Genomic DNA, 13,837 nt, shown 5'->3' with positions numbered 1-13,837 from the left:
CTGTTCCTGGTTTTTTTTTCTTTCAAAAATAATGAATCTATTCTATCCTATATATTAAGGTATACTAAGGTGGAGGGGACGGATTTAAGGAGGTTCAGAGGTAATTCGGAGGGGACTGAACCACCATCGAATCAGACGGATGCACAGCACACTCGTCTGAATTTTTTAGAAACAAATCACTTAGATGCGATATTTTTTTGGTGGGAGGCAAGATTGGTGATGGCCACCCGCCCAAAGGCTGATGGTTTCTTTTCCTGTTCCCGGTGAATGAAAAAAAATTGCCTTCTTCTGTCTTATCCAATGGACCATCATTGTATTAATTAGAACTTAGCCCACGCTTCGTGAGACTCTGGTTGCACAGATCTTTCAGATATTGACTTCGGCTGTGTTTGTTCTCGAGTTGGGATAAATTCATCTTTGTGGAACACTTTTCAAGGGATGAAGGATTAGCGTTTGTTTGAGATGAGCAGTGAGGACAACAGCATAATTAACGAAGCCAAGTTCAGTAGACTTTCGAGCACAAATGACATTAACTATAAGTTTTATTCGGTGGGAGTGCTTGTCAACCCCTGACTGACGCTTGAAAAGTTAAATCCAAGTAAGGTGAATTGAAGGTTTGAAACACTTGGGATTCCCATGCGCATTAGCGACGTGTTGATGTTTTACAGTTTTGCTATCATTTCACCCTCTGAAAATTCTCGGGGCATTTTGTGGTTAAAAAAAAAAAGAGGCAAAAAGGAGGGGAATTGAATGAAGAGAGGACACCTATGATTGATTTAGGCTTGGATGCACTAGACAATAGTACAAAGTACCAACCCACCAAGTCAACGCGTCCCCGATGGCCACTTTATTACCCCTTCTGATCAACGGACGTAGAGCTTCACCAAATCAATATCGGTGTGCATTTTTCTGGAAACACAAAAGAAAAAGTAGTTATGAATATATATATATTTTTTTAAAAAAAGACCAATCTTTTTTACATTAGCAATTTATAAGCTGACTGACGAGTTTAAATGCCCATCGGGGTCAGCTCAACCGGTGAGGCCATGGGGTAATCCTCACGGTAGCACAGGTTCGAGTCTGGCCTCACATGTTGTCTGGGTGTTCTTGGGTGGCGGAGTACTTCAGATTTAGGGGATTAATCGGGTCCTGTAAAAATTAATCCGACACTTCTGTATTAATAAAAAAAAAAGATGAGTTTAAATATATTTCATATCATTTTAATTTAAATTTAAACATCAAAATTTGTACGCGTAACATGTAAACACTGAAAGGTTTTTAGATACATATCACGTAATTTATATTTAAATTTAAACGTTAAAATTTTCACATATGGCATTCACCTGGAGTTCTAGACTCGTAATTGTATATATTGACAGTGCGTAAATGATTTACTTACGGTTCAAAAAAAATTCAAAATCATGAACGAATCATCAGAGATTTAATTAAGGTCATGGAAAAACCAATCTGATTGTATGTGAAGATGATGATAACATATGCTTACATCATCTGGTCGAGTTCAAGAAAAGCCTTGGGACATGTAATTTCTGTGTTTTATGTGGGTGGGGGAGGGGGGCGTTGTGGAAGAGGTTATTTTGTTCTACTGCCAGCTACTAATTTCTGCAGAATTTGTAATTTCTTGGTCGAGGAGCGGTAGAGGTCCATCACCATCCATGTGGGGAGGAACCGCATGATTAAAGAAGCTTGGTGCATCGGGAAGAAGAATGAACTGCATGATTAAAAGTTTTTTTAAATTGACACAAGTTAGTATATTTAAATTATTTAATTTACTGTATGAATGTACAAGCTCACTTGAGATCCCTTTTGACAAACCTTTCATCGAGAGAAAGTGTGTGAGAGAGAGAGAGAGAGAGATCCAGTGACAAGACGCCGACTGCCCATTTTGCTTTGGGGGAAAAAAAAACTACTATTCAAGGAAGAGGCAGTTCGGTGGGAAGTCTGCATGGAACTTATTACAATGGAAGGGTCCGACATGATTTTCCGAATTCATATATTTTGAATTTTGTTCGAATTAGATAGTTGAATTTTTCAAATTGGAATTTGAATTCTGATTTCGATTTCAAATTCGTTTTTAATATATAAATATATTTTTATACATGTAATATAATATTATATTATAATATTATAAATTTTATATTATATAATAATATATAAATTTTTCCGAATTCAGTGAAATTGGAATTTACCGAATTTCGAATTGAATTCGGTATGAATTCGAAATCGAATTCAGTCAAATTATCAAATACCAAAATTTCGAATTCAAACTTTCGAATTACCGATTTTCGAATTCGATGCACACCCCTAATAGCAGCAGTGCAGCCTAACCAGAAAATTGAGGCCTTGTCTGTATTGTCACTTTTTGGAAAAATTAAAAAAAAAACTTTTTGTAAATATTATTTTTACAAATTTTTTAATTATATTTTTTAATCTCACATACATTACATTATTAAAAAGTGATATACTAGAAATTATTCTCAAAAAAACTCTTGTGAAAATGCAACCACTAATATATTTATTTGTAAATTTTTTGGAAGACGACCGCCGTAGAAGTAGCAAGTGTGTGGCAACGGCAGAAACATATCAATTTCTTTTCAATATTTGATACTTTAATCTTTTTTCCCCTCCCCTTTTGGTTGGAGTTAGAGGTTTTTTTTTAAATATATATATATATATATATTTTAATCCGGGCTCTTTTTAGGCGCTACAAACTTTTCTCACATACCAAACTAACGTCCGGAGCCCTGACTAGTGGGCTGGGTTTCAAGGACTTTATGAAAGTAGAGACCGGGAACAGCCGCCTGTACAAATTGTGGGCCTCCGGAAACGCAAATTTTAAGCCAGAAACGGCATCATTTGGGCCAAATGTAAAAAACAGATTCATCCAGGATAGATAGAGAACTTCAATATGGCGGTAGCGTGGGAAAATTAATAACACAGTACTGTGGCTCCGTAAGATTGATTGGTGGCCGATATTGCCAACGAGTGGCCCTCACCAAACCACCTTCACCCGCAAATAACCATAAAAAATCTTCGTATTATAATTATTCTCAGGCGCATCAAATCCACCATACAAAAACAAACTGTCTTCCCTCACAATAACACCACAATCCTGCTGCTAGTTTTTTCTTCTCCTTCTTCAGATTTATTACTACAACATCTGTTAACTCATCAAGTGCGATAAACAAAACTAGTGAGAAGGATTTTTTTTTTTTTTTTCAAACTAACAAATTAGTTGTAGCTTCCACCATGACAACAGCTCTTCAGGCGTCAACCTCCTATGGTGTCGGTTTTGCCGTTTCATCATTCCCTCCGCCTTCAAGGCCGTCTCGTCACCGCACTCTCGTCCTAGCTCAAGGTACTAGTTTAATTAGTATGTCATGTTTCTTTTCCTTTTGTTTTGTGTTTAATTTTTATCCCTAATACTGAAATTCGGAAGGATTAGAGTCAAAATTAATTGCCAAATGCGTTGTCTCTGATTGGAACCTAGTCTTGTAGGTTCCTCAGCCAATGCTCAATCTTCCTTTACCTCCTTTTTTACAAGAATTAAAACATTATTAATTAAATTATCAGGCTAGTCTTGGTGATGGTACTCTTTTTTTTTTTTTTTTTTTTCGTTTAATTACTACGTGTTACTTATCTAGAGATATTGTTTGTGAAAATTTTGTTTGGTAGCGGAACCGACGGAGAAATCTGTGGAAATCATGAGAAAGTTCTCGGAGCAGTATGCTCGTAGGTCCGGAACCTATTTCTGTATGGACAAAGGTGTTACTTCTGTTGTTATCAAGGTATTTTTTCCCCTTCTTTTCTTCCGCTTTTACTATTTCAGCAATTCATGTGCTTCTAAAACGTTATTCTGCCTTCTGCGCGAGTCAATATTCTGCTGAAGAAACTATTATTCTTAACTATACATGTTTAGATGGTTTAATACTTGGGCTGGTTTTGTGGATTCTTTCCATATGTTTTCTAATACTAGATGATAGAAAGGACTATTTGTGTCCTAAGGAGAATCTGCTGCTTTTATCTTGGTAGGTCCTATGTGGAAAAGAGTAAGGAAGGGACACCAATTTGAAATGCCCCACTGGAAAATTCTGAGCACTGCATGTAGAGAATAGAAATGCATTAAAACACGCGCAATATGAGCATATCTATGTACATTTTTCAATAGACATTTCTGTGGTAGTCTTTATTCTCCTCTTTGTAATTGGCGTATTCTGTTATGGATGGATAATTTTTTGTGATTTGAGTTTAAAAAAAAAAAAACTAAGAAAAATATGGATTTGTGTTCTGATCACTAGCCTTGTCGATGCAATTTTCTTGATGCAGCAAAAGATGTGATCTGTGATTTCATAAGATTAAGGAATTTCATGCATCAGTATCAATGGAATCAAAAGTTAATTTGAAATATTGAGGTGGTGCTAAATTGCTCAAAATGAAATTAAGAGTCTTCCTGTACGTGCACATAAATATACTGACCAGAAAAATTTAACTCATGGAAGTGGCCTGAAGTAAACCATTTCTCATTTGAATGATCTACTTTAAAGTTATGGCAAATGGCATTTCTCCAGTAACTTTGGTTTGCAAAATTCTTTCTGGACTGTTGCCAGGGATTGGCAGAGCACAGGGATACTTTGGGTGCACCACTCTGCCCCTGTAGGTAAATAGCCATTCATGAGCTCCTTTTCCTGATGCTTGTTTTGATCTTATTTTCTTATGATTGAAAATGTTAAAAAAGGCATTTGCACCTATGCTTTGTTCCTCTATTCAATCAGTTATGGATTTCAATTCCAGGCATTATGATGATAAAGTTGCAGAGGCGCAACAAGGGTTTTGGAACTGCCCGTGTGTTCCCATGAGAGAGAGGTAAGATATCAGATGTAGGTTGATTCCATTTTTGTGTAACCTGTATTAAATGGTTCTGTTCTTCGGGTAATGTAGTTGCAGATGCATTTTCTTCTTTTGTGGATTAATGGATTTATTTATTTCTCCAATCAGGACTCTGTCAATTTATTGCATTATCTGGTCAAGAATTTTTTGTAACATGACCATAGTTGAAATCGTAAAACAAATACAGGAATGGATGAAGAAAACTGGATAGCAGAATTTGTATGTTTTTAACAATGAGATGCTGTTTATAATGATTGTTGATGGTTCCATGTAAGGTAGTTCAATAGCTGGTTAATTTGAATGAAGATGATGTAGAGCATATGACTTGAAGATTGCAACCATTTAAACAAAGGAAGTTTTTGCAAGTGTTCAAAGTCAATGGAGATGTCACATGTATGTTCTGATAGCTCATGCATCTGTTTTGCAACTGGAAGAGTAGTAGAGCTGTTTTGTTCTGAAGACTGAGTATTTCGTCAATTAGAATTACTAAGGTCATAGGTCATTTACGTTCCATTCTTTTTTCTCGAGTATAATATTGGTGTAGGCAAAGTGTCCCAAGGATTCAAAAATTTTAAAAGGGGAGGCTAGAGGGGAAGGCTACTCTTTGCTGGCCCAACACACAATTATTTCCTCAATCTCTTTGCAGTTCCCTGCTGTGTTGTTTTTCCTGTTCTGACTATTCACATTTGTAGTGGTTTTGAGACTCTGCTAAAATTACAAGTTCATGTGGGCAGGAAGGAGTGCCACTGCATGCTTTTCCTCACAGCTGAGAACGATTTTGCTGGGAACGAACAGGTGACTTGAGTTTTTCCTTTTAGACCTTTTTTTTGTGATATGCTTTGGACTCGGGATATTCCATAATGAAGTTTTCTTTCGACTGAAGTTAGTTTGGTAGCTTGGGACTTCATTGTATCCGTCTCCTTTATGACATTGTTGAATGTCTTCTCCTTGCAGGCCATATCGCTTGAGGAGATCAGGGAAACAACAGCAAACATGTGATGCTTTAACTCGTCCTGATAACTTGTCTAATGAAAGTTATCCTCTGTATACTTGTTCAAATCAAGAAAGTAGCGTTGTAAAATATTTTTGATGTACCAAAGTTATCACACTTCTCGAAGGTAATGACATATTTGGTTCAGACACGTGGTGGGCCGTCGAGCATATTACTCAGTAATGATGACAGTCCAGACTTGAAAGATTGTAGGGGAGGAATCGGAGTTCTGCAATTTTGGTTAATAAAAATGCAGATTAGGCAACAAGTTTCTCGACGCGTTGCTGGAAGAACGCAAATTCTCAATTAGATTGCAACTGCCATTGAGTTTCCCTTCTTTCCTTGTGATTTTTCTAATGGTAGTTTTTCAGTTAAACAAGGCAATTTAGTGCGCGCACGTCCCCGTGTGTGTATATATATATATATATATATATATATATATATAAAAGATTTCAAACGATTGTTTTAAACATAATCCTGTACGATAGAAAGATGTTGAAACAAATCGTATACAAGTTTATAAATTTCTCTCTTTATGCAAGTGAGAGATTTTAAATTTGAAACATTTCATTTATATTCTCTCTTTCACTATCATTCAATTCATTCTTAAGAATCTTTTTTAAACGTTACTAATTTCTATTGACAATACAAAACTTTGCTTATTTAGAAAGAAAAATAAAGTCGATATTTAATATTTTCTTTTAAGCTTTACCATAAACATTTTATGAGAATTTCTTGATCCATTTTAATCTAATTTAAATGTTGAAAAACTTGTCAAGCAATTTTTTTCTTTTTACCTTTTCAAATAGATTGTCCAATTTAGCTTTTCAAAGTAAAGAATTGTCCAAATTTTGATAGATACCTGCCTCCGTTTTGGGCCAAGACCGTGCGTCATTTCGCCTTCCCACCCGCAGAAAAGAAAAATTTGTTGGATATTGCTGCACCTGGAATGGATCGGCCCGACCCATTCATGGACTACGTCTACGTGGTAGGGAGTAGTAAATACTACTAAACAGTACACTTGTAACTGAGTCCACTCCAACCCCACCCCACGCTTTTGGTCTTCACGGTACCTTTCCTGCTGCGGCCGGTACTACACTCAAGACTCTCCGGCTAACATTCCTTTGCCGTTTTGTCATTTGCCTTCCCCACCGTTTACAATCCTTTTTACATTTTGCATTCTTCGATGAAACTTTCCGAGAAGATGCTGACCTCCACTTTTACTCCTCCAGATTGATTACTCCTACTTATTTGTGATCGATTTTATTCATTGACGTAACTCACCCATCCCTTTTTTTTTATTATTATTTAATAATTACTGGGTTAAACTTCCGGCCACTTGAGCTTTGGGTATTGTGAAGGAGGGGAGCAAGATCAAGTTATGGCAAGACCTCAGGTGACCATCACTCTTGGACGCTCTGGTCAAGTAAGCCTTCCTTTATCTTTCTTCCCTTTCCATTTCTTCTTTTTCTGTTCTTTTTTCCCACCATTTCTTTTCGAGGGGTTGGGAAACGTCATGATTCATCCCCATGGTCTTCGATCTCTTTTCCCCTTCCCGCGGCCCCCACGCTATGAGGTCTAATTTCTTGGTACTTGTGTTTGGACCTGCAGGTCAACTTCGGAGTCATTATGAATTTCTGAATTAAGTGTTTCAACTGTATGTTGTGCTGTGTTTGTGATATTTATGTTTGATTTGCAGAAGGTAGTAAGGAGGACGTCGGATAACTCTGAGGGTTTCCTTAGCGATGCTCCTGCATTATCAGGAACCAAAAGATCTAGGGCCGATGGCAGCGCTCAAGATTCTTTGTTTTACACCAACAAGAGGTTGGTGCTTCCTATCCCAATTTTTTCCTCACCATTTTTCTTCAAAAACTATGCTCAATCTCTGCTGACTGCTCTTTAATTTACAGATCACATAAATACTTTAATTTTTCCAGTTTTTCACATAACACACGAGGGAATCTAACACCTTTCTCTAGCCAGTAAGATATTCTTGCTTAGTATTTTTGGCCCTTCACAACTCATAATTGAGTTCCTTTAGAAGTGATAAAATGTCACATTCTGTTCGTTATCCCTTAAATATCAATTTCTTTCTTCTGCTGTATATTTTTCAATCTGTTAGGTTGAAGATTTCTGTGGTCTTTTAGTGGTCGGAACTACTGGTGTCAATTTGATTTTAGTGGGTTTTGATGTCATGCTTTCAGACTCCAGGAGGATATAATTTCAAGAAATTCCGGATACACTGGCTCTGCTGGTAAGCTTCATATGTCTTAACTTTTATCAGATTAATATCGCATATTTTTGGTCTGTATCTTAACTTCTCTTCAACTGAAATTGGTATATGAAGATGTAAGCTTAAGCGGAAATGACTTACGTCTGAAACTATTGCACAAAAGAATGTCCAGGCGAATTGAGGAACAGAAGAAGAAGGAACTACTGGAAAAGATGTCGTGGAATACTCAATCTTCAGAAGGGCCTGAAAGATCTCTTTCGAGAAATATTGCACCATTAAGAAGGGCTGGTGAATCATTGCGGATGGAATCATTGCAAAGTCCTTACAGTTCTTATACTGTGGATGGATTAAGAATTAAAGCCCCGACTAGGAATCCCCAAATGTCTGGAGGCATATCATCCTCAAGGGCTATTGGTGAGGTGCTGCAATCACCAATGCCAGTCTTGGCTTCCAGAGCAGGACGTATGGTGTCTTCTGATCTCTTGGATCCTTCGCAAAAGGGCCCTACATCTATGAGGGTTATGGCTGCAACCACAAGGACCAGTCTGGATCCTAGCAAGCCTTTCAAGGATCTTCCACCAGCAAGTAGCAGTATGCTGAGAAACACTTATGCTGTATGAATTTACCTTCTGCTTTTACTTTATCTTACTCTAGCATATTATTATGGCGGCCAAGAGATTGGTGGCTAACTTAGAAGTGCCTTGATTGACAGTTATCAAATTTGTAAAGTAAAAATTGGTTACGCTTGTGAATTTGGAGACGCTGAAATTAGACCAGTGGACAATAAGACTCATATGCTACCTTCTTGTTAGATAATGCTTAACAAATAGTTTCATTAGTTCATCTTATGATAGACTTTCTTACCATGTTCAGATTACTTTGAGCAACACAGTTACATTTTTTGTTCTTAAATCTGTTTGGAGTACTACATTTTTTCTAAAAAAACTTTTAAGTAGATTTAACATCAGTCGCTGCATTTTCACCATTTAACGTTGCACTTATTATGTATCCAAATACAAGTGTACTACATAGTTTTTTTGCCAATTTTGCCTTTTCCCTGCATTAGTTTCCTTAGTCACTGTTGTCAATGCCCTCTTGATGGTTTTTACCTGTTGTTTGCATAGGATGAACATCTTACTGTCACTAGCTTGTTGCATTCACTTGGTTTGGGCAAGTACGCCATCCTTTTTCAGGCAGAGGAGGTAACTTGATTTATTTAATATACTTCTGTACCATCCACATTTTGGTGATATGTGGGAATTTGAGGGTCTGTTCTTCATGTTTCTTTTCTTTTGCTGAAGATTGAGGATAAAGTGCCATGCTGAGGCAAGGAGTTCTAATAGATCACTTTGTCCTCAATGTTGTCTTTTGAAGATGTCTATCTCCCACATCCCAAGCTTGCTTGTTAAAATTCTCGCAAAACAAGCATAGACAGATGATCACTAAAATCAATTGACTTTACCATGAGATGCTTGCAAATGGTTGGAAGATTTATTGTTTGATTTATTTTTCCTTGCCACTTTTCAAATGTTTGCAAGTACAGCATCTGTGTGTTATCTTCACCAAGTATTGAGTTTTCCAGGGCACTCAAGTACTTATTGCTAATTTTGAATGATTATTAGTTTGGGCATATGAACCTTAGACATTAGCCCCTGTTATGGGGACATCCATCCACTCTCTCTCTTCACCTCCCCCAACCTAAATGATCACCCAGAAACAAGCAGAATTAGGGGATGAGCTTCATGTATAAGATGTTGATTGTTGCACGAGTTACTTGTGTAAAGAGAGACCAAGATTGTAACCCATGGCATTTGCAAGCTTGTTCATAGAAATCTCTCTTGATTCAACCACCACTTGCTTTACAGTTACTATCACCAATGTGGGTATACTATCACCAATATATTGCTACACATTAAGTCTTGTGCATTGATTCTATCGCTTTACCGCATGTTTAATTTTCATTGCAGGTGGACATGGCTGCATTGAAGCAGATGGGAGACCGTGACTTGAAGGAATTGGGTATACCAATGGTATTTATACTTTTTTACGCTGGAAACCCTTGCTTCCTTGCAACATTAGCTTGATGATGATTGTTAATGTCAATTAAGAAGTGCACCTTAGAGACGATTACCATTCTTGCTTTAAATTGAAGAGTAAATGGAAAATAATTAAATGAAGAGCAAGATAAGCAGCCCTATAGTTTTGGTAAGGTAAAAATTTTCATGACTGAATGGAGATATCAGATCTCTGCGATTCATTTCGCAAACCAAAGGTTTTGTTTCTAAAGCTGATTGAGATGGACACTGAGTTATTGTGAATTTTGCAGTTGTTACTTCGAGCAACCTTTGAAATTCTCATAGACAAAGGTGGCCTTATTGAAGCAGATTATTGTTATGTATATTCACTTTTTTGTTTTTAAGGTTTCGCTTTTCTTTTGTCCCATTCCATCTCGATTCTTGAGCAGTGTACCCTTGGCTTGCTCAACAACAAAATCGGTTATTTTTGTACAGTTGGAACTTGTGTTTAGCCTGAACGTGTATTCCATTTTGTGCCTTGCCATCGTCGTCTATAATTAGCTTCCTGACAAGTCTCATTTGCCTTTCAGGGACCTAGGAAGAAAATCCTAATAGCTATGTTGCCCCGAGCTAAACGACCTTCAGCAGGACTACCCTCTGCTGCATGAATGCCACCAGCGATGTAATTCAGGAAATTAAATTCAAAAAATGTGCTACTTTTTATTTCCCCAGTCTACAAATAGAAGTTTCAAAAGCTACAAATGTGCAGTTGTTTGCCCTGTGTATAGCGTTTAACAGTTGGTAAATCTGTATCAAAGCATGAGCAAGTCTCTTGTTTATGCAACCAAATGGAATGTGACCAATGTCTTGTTTATATGTAGGATGCTTCAAAAGATATCCAGCAACAAAGCGTGTTTTTATCTTGATGCATCCTAATAATCAAGGAGTCAAAAGTAAATCCATTCATTAATGCACCCTAATCTTGGGAGGGGCGGAACTAAAATGGCAAGATGCTTTACTATTTACATGTATAGGAGCTGAATCCTGCAAATTTTTTGACTTTTGTTTTCTTCATCCACTGTTTTTTTTTTGTTTTGGATCAATGAGCTTTGACAGAAGGTGCAGGAGGTGAAGTAGAACCACGAGTTTTATTCCCACAATCCTTTCCGTTTCTTGAAACCAAAGCAAGCAAGAATTTGCTATTGGCTTCCTTCCCATCCTTGGCCAAAGTTGAAAACGAAGAGATCATGTGCTTGGAGCACGCATGGTCTACTGGAAATCGATGTTTCAAGCAAACTTTAATCTGGCAGTGCTTGCAGGTGCTGGTATTGGAGAAGGTCAAAACCTCCTTGCACCGCCTAACTGGGCAGGTGGGCTTCTTCTTCTTTTTGGGGTCACAATCCCCTGATTTCTCGTGTTTCTTCAGTGCAGATTTCTCATCTACACCGTCATACCCGGTGGTCTCAATCGACGTCGAACATATTTCACAGACCACAACTTTCCGGCTGTTGTGCTCCGATTTGGGGCAGTCGTGGGCCTTGTAGGATCGGTGCTCCGAGCAAAAGACCTGCAAAATCCGAGTTTGAAGTTGAATGTTGATAGGATCATCATTGTATTAATTAGACAGTCAATCAAGTCGCTTGACGCGGTAGAATAAAATTTGAGGAGGATTTTGAACGAAAAGATGATTAAAGAAATTAGTAGTAGAACTACCTTATGGCAGGCACCACATTTAAAGGGGAGAAAATCGAGTTGATGGCAATCAGAGTGTTGGCAGTGCCTCCCTAAATCCGGGAAAGCTTCCGTTCCTCCTCCTTCCATTGAAAATTTTGTTCCTTTTTCTCGCCTGAATTATGGTTTCCTAATCTGTCCAACCCAGCAGAGCAGGAAGGAAAGAAAAGATGGTGATGATGAAGAGTGATTTTCTTTCTTCCTTGGACTCCTAATCGACAATTATACGAAGTATCGATTCTGATCGGAATTCTGGTCGAAGAGATTTGATTGTTGTTCTGATTTCTCTGAAGCGGGGAGGAGGGAGCGTTTCTAGTTTATTTATATAGGCTTGCGCTTATGGCTTTCTTTCTTTCTTTCTTTCTGCTAGACGATGGCTTGGGGCATAAGCCTGGTAGATGCATATTTATTTATATATCCGACGTAGCCCCCTAGTCTGCCTTGTGCGCATGCCCTTTTGTCATTCACGCGCTTCTTTGCCCGCTATTGGCCACCGCAGTGGAATTGGGTCGGTGTTTGATTCTTCTTCTAGGATGTTCCATGGGCTTGGCGGCTGTAAAGCCCATTAACAATTCTTCGTTATGGCCAGCACAGTGAAATTTGGACTCGTAGACGGGACCACGCGCAGTGGCCTCCAATTCGTCTCTCCGTTAAAGAGAACCATTCGTTAGTTTATTGCTGGAGTTCTCGAGTACCTTCTGGATACCATAGTGATGAATATCTACCCTACTCGCTCTTAGATGTGTGAATAGAAATTTGACCTTTTAGATGATTTGTTTAAATGACATGGTAAGAGTTTATTGGGTAATCATGAGTATGACACTCAAAAGAAATGATAGAATTTACCAGTCATGCCCGATAAATTTTTTAGATTAGAATGTCGTTTGCTTGATGCCAACGCTCACAACTCACAAGTAACTTAAGGTTCGATTGGATGGATGCTATATATATTTTTTGAAGTGTATGTCTAAAATTTATTATAACTCATTATTATTGTTTTAGAAAAATAATAGTTATTTGTCTGAAAACACTCATAACGCCTGACTCCTTCCCTCCCTATATCTCTTTCTACCTTTCCTAACGGCTGCGCCCCTTTTTCTTCTCTTCTCTCCTACCCCTTATTGCCCACCTCTTCTTCCCCTTGCTAACCCTCTCCTATTTCCTCCAAATTTAGGGAGGGAAAAAGGAGAGACAATGGTAGTAAGTTTAGGGTTGCATGGAGAAGTCTTTCTCTCTTTAGAAAGGTGGTAGGGAAGAGGAAAGGAAGAGGTGATAATGATAGTGATGAAAGTTTTGGGACTAATGGTGGGGTATCTTTTAAGATATACTTTTTAAAATGTCCTTATAAAGCTTTAGGGTGTTTTTACTTGGTTAATGTCTTCTACCGTAAAAACAAAATTGTTTTCTGTAACACCTAAAAACAAGGAGTGCCAAATATATAAACTAAGAAAGACAAAGTGCATGAGCATTTGATAAATATGCATTTACCTTCCCACTCCAACGTAAACACACGTGATTTGAGGCACGTGAAAGCCTTAGTACCACTTCTATATTTATGCCAAATTAGTCTAAACACTTGCGCTACGCACAGTAAGTTGTATTTTTGGAATAAATTATAATTGAGGAAGGAATTTAAAAAGAGTAAAAAATTTATGTAATTGCTTGTACCATTTAGGGCACATCAAAATATAGTTAAAAAAATAAAATTTTGTAGCAATAGTTCAAAGTATGATAAAAACATGTTCATTATTTATAAACAACTATCACTTTTGATGGAAGTTGGATCCTGAAAAAAGTAGAAATGTATATCACAAATCGAGCAATATAAGGGTCCAATTAAATGTAATTGAATATGTAAATTGATAAGTAAATGAAATACTTACAAACATTTTGCATTCGATTTGATAATCTTCTACGAAGGTGTGAACATTTTTCACACCAATCAACTCTAAGTACGAACAC

General features: G+C 37.5%; 3 protein-coding genes across 6 annotated transcripts; 2 read left to right on the top strand and 1 right to left on the bottom strand.

The window, feature by feature from the left end:
• Nucleotides 1-2,999: 2,999 nt before the first annotated feature.
• Nucleotides 3,000-6,047, top strand: LOC113698720 (ferredoxin-thioredoxin reductase catalytic chain, chloroplastic-like). The gene is made up of 6 exons (XM_027218633.2): nucleotides 3,000-3,376; nucleotides 3,694-3,806; nucleotides 4,626-4,675; nucleotides 4,810-4,881; nucleotides 5,640-5,700; nucleotides 5,860-6,047. Exons 1-6 carry the CDS (start codon nucleotides 3,268-3,270, stop codon nucleotides 5,902-5,904), a joined length of 450 nt encoding a protein of 149 aa, XP_027074434.1. The 5' UTR covers nucleotides 3,000-3,267; the 3' UTR covers nucleotides 5,905-6,047.
• A 477-nt stretch (nucleotides 6,048-6,524) lies between these two features.
• On the top strand, nucleotides 6,525-11,039 carry LOC113698719 (uncharacterized). Of its 4 annotated transcripts, XM_027218631.2 has the most exons (8): nucleotides 6,525-7,171; nucleotides 7,258-7,322; nucleotides 7,596-7,720; nucleotides 8,101-8,150; nucleotides 8,244-8,743; nucleotides 9,254-9,331; nucleotides 10,097-10,159; nucleotides 10,735-11,039. In XM_027218631.2, the coding sequence occupies exons 2-8, from the start codon at nucleotides 7,278-7,280 to the stop codon at nucleotides 10,810-10,812; spliced, it is 939 nt and encodes a 312-aa protein (XP_027074432.2). In that variant the 5' UTR covers nucleotides 6,525-7,171; nucleotides 7,258-7,277; the 3' UTR covers nucleotides 10,813-11,039. The 4 variants fall into 4 exon arrangements, with proteins under 4 accessions (XP_027074432.2, XP_071913052.1, XP_027074433.2 ...); XM_027218632.2 differs by lacking the exons at nucleotides 6,525-7,171; nucleotides 7,258-7,322 and adding an exon at nucleotides 7,337-7,472; XM_072056950.1 differs by lacking the exons at nucleotides 6,525-7,171; nucleotides 7,258-7,322 and adding an exon at nucleotides 7,383-7,485.
• Nucleotides 11,040-11,083: 44 nt separating this feature from the next.
• On the bottom strand, nucleotides 11,084-12,319 carry LOC113698718 (zinc finger AN1 domain-containing stress-associated protein 12-like). The gene is made up of 2 exons (XM_072056952.1): nucleotides 11,858-12,319; nucleotides 11,084-11,711 (listed from the first exon to the last, which is right to left on the bottom strand). Exons 1-2 carry the CDS (start codon nucleotides 11,963-11,965, stop codon nucleotides 11,244-11,246), a joined length of 576 nt encoding a protein of 191 aa, XP_071913053.1. The 5' UTR covers nucleotides 11,966-12,319; the 3' UTR covers nucleotides 11,084-11,243.
• Nucleotides 12,320-13,837: the final 1,518 nt, after the last annotated feature.

This window comes from Coffea arabica, chromosome 7c, assembly GCF_036785885.1.
Source record: "Coffea arabica cultivar ET-39 chromosome 7c, Coffea Arabica ET-39 HiFi, whole genome shotgun sequence".
In the NCBI taxonomy this organism is placed as follows: domain Eukaryota; kingdom Viridiplantae; phylum Streptophyta; class Magnoliopsida; order Gentianales; family Rubiaceae; genus Coffea; species Coffea arabica.
Note: the sequence above shows the minus strand (reverse complement) of the source record. Positions and strands in the feature narration are given on the sequence as shown.

What these genes read in the sequence shown, in the direction of transcription:
- LOC113698718 (XM_072056952.1), bottom strand. Translation starts at nt 11,965, where the DNA reads ATGGAAGGAGGAGGAACGGAAGCTTTCCCGGATTTAGGGAGGCACTGC. An exon ending in AATGTGGTGCCTGCCATAAG is followed by an intron (nt 11,712 to 11,857) that starts GTAGTTCTACTA and finishes CGGATTTTGCAG; the next exon opens with GTCTTTTGCTCGGAGCACCG.
- LOC113698720 (XM_027218633.2), top strand. Translation starts at nt 3,268, where the DNA reads ATGACAACAGCTCTTCAGGCGTCAACCTCCTATGGTGTCGGTTTTGCC. An exon ending in TTACTTCTGTTGTTATCAAG is followed by an intron (nt 3,807 to 4,625) that starts GTATTTTTTCCC and finishes GACTGTTGCCAG; the next exon opens with GGATTGGCAGAGCACAGGGA. An exon ending in ATTTTGCTGGGAACGAACAG is followed by an intron (nt 5,701 to 5,859) that starts GTGACTTGAGTT and finishes TTCTCCTTGCAG; the next exon opens with GCCATATCGCTTGAGGAGAT.
- LOC113698719 (XM_027218632.2), top strand. Translation starts at nt 7,413, where the DNA reads ATGATTCATCCCCATGGTCTTCGATCTCTTTTCCCCTTCCCGCGGCCC. An exon ending in CGCGGCCCCCACGCTATGAG is followed by an intron (nt 7,473 to 7,595) that starts GTCTAATTTCTT and finishes TTTGATTTGCAG; the next exon opens with AAGGTAGTAAGGAGGACGTC. An exon ending in TCCTTTTTCAGGCAGAGGAG is followed by an intron (nt 9,332 to 10,096) that starts GTAACTTGATTT and finishes TTTTCATTGCAG; the next exon opens with GTGGACATGGCTGCATTGAA.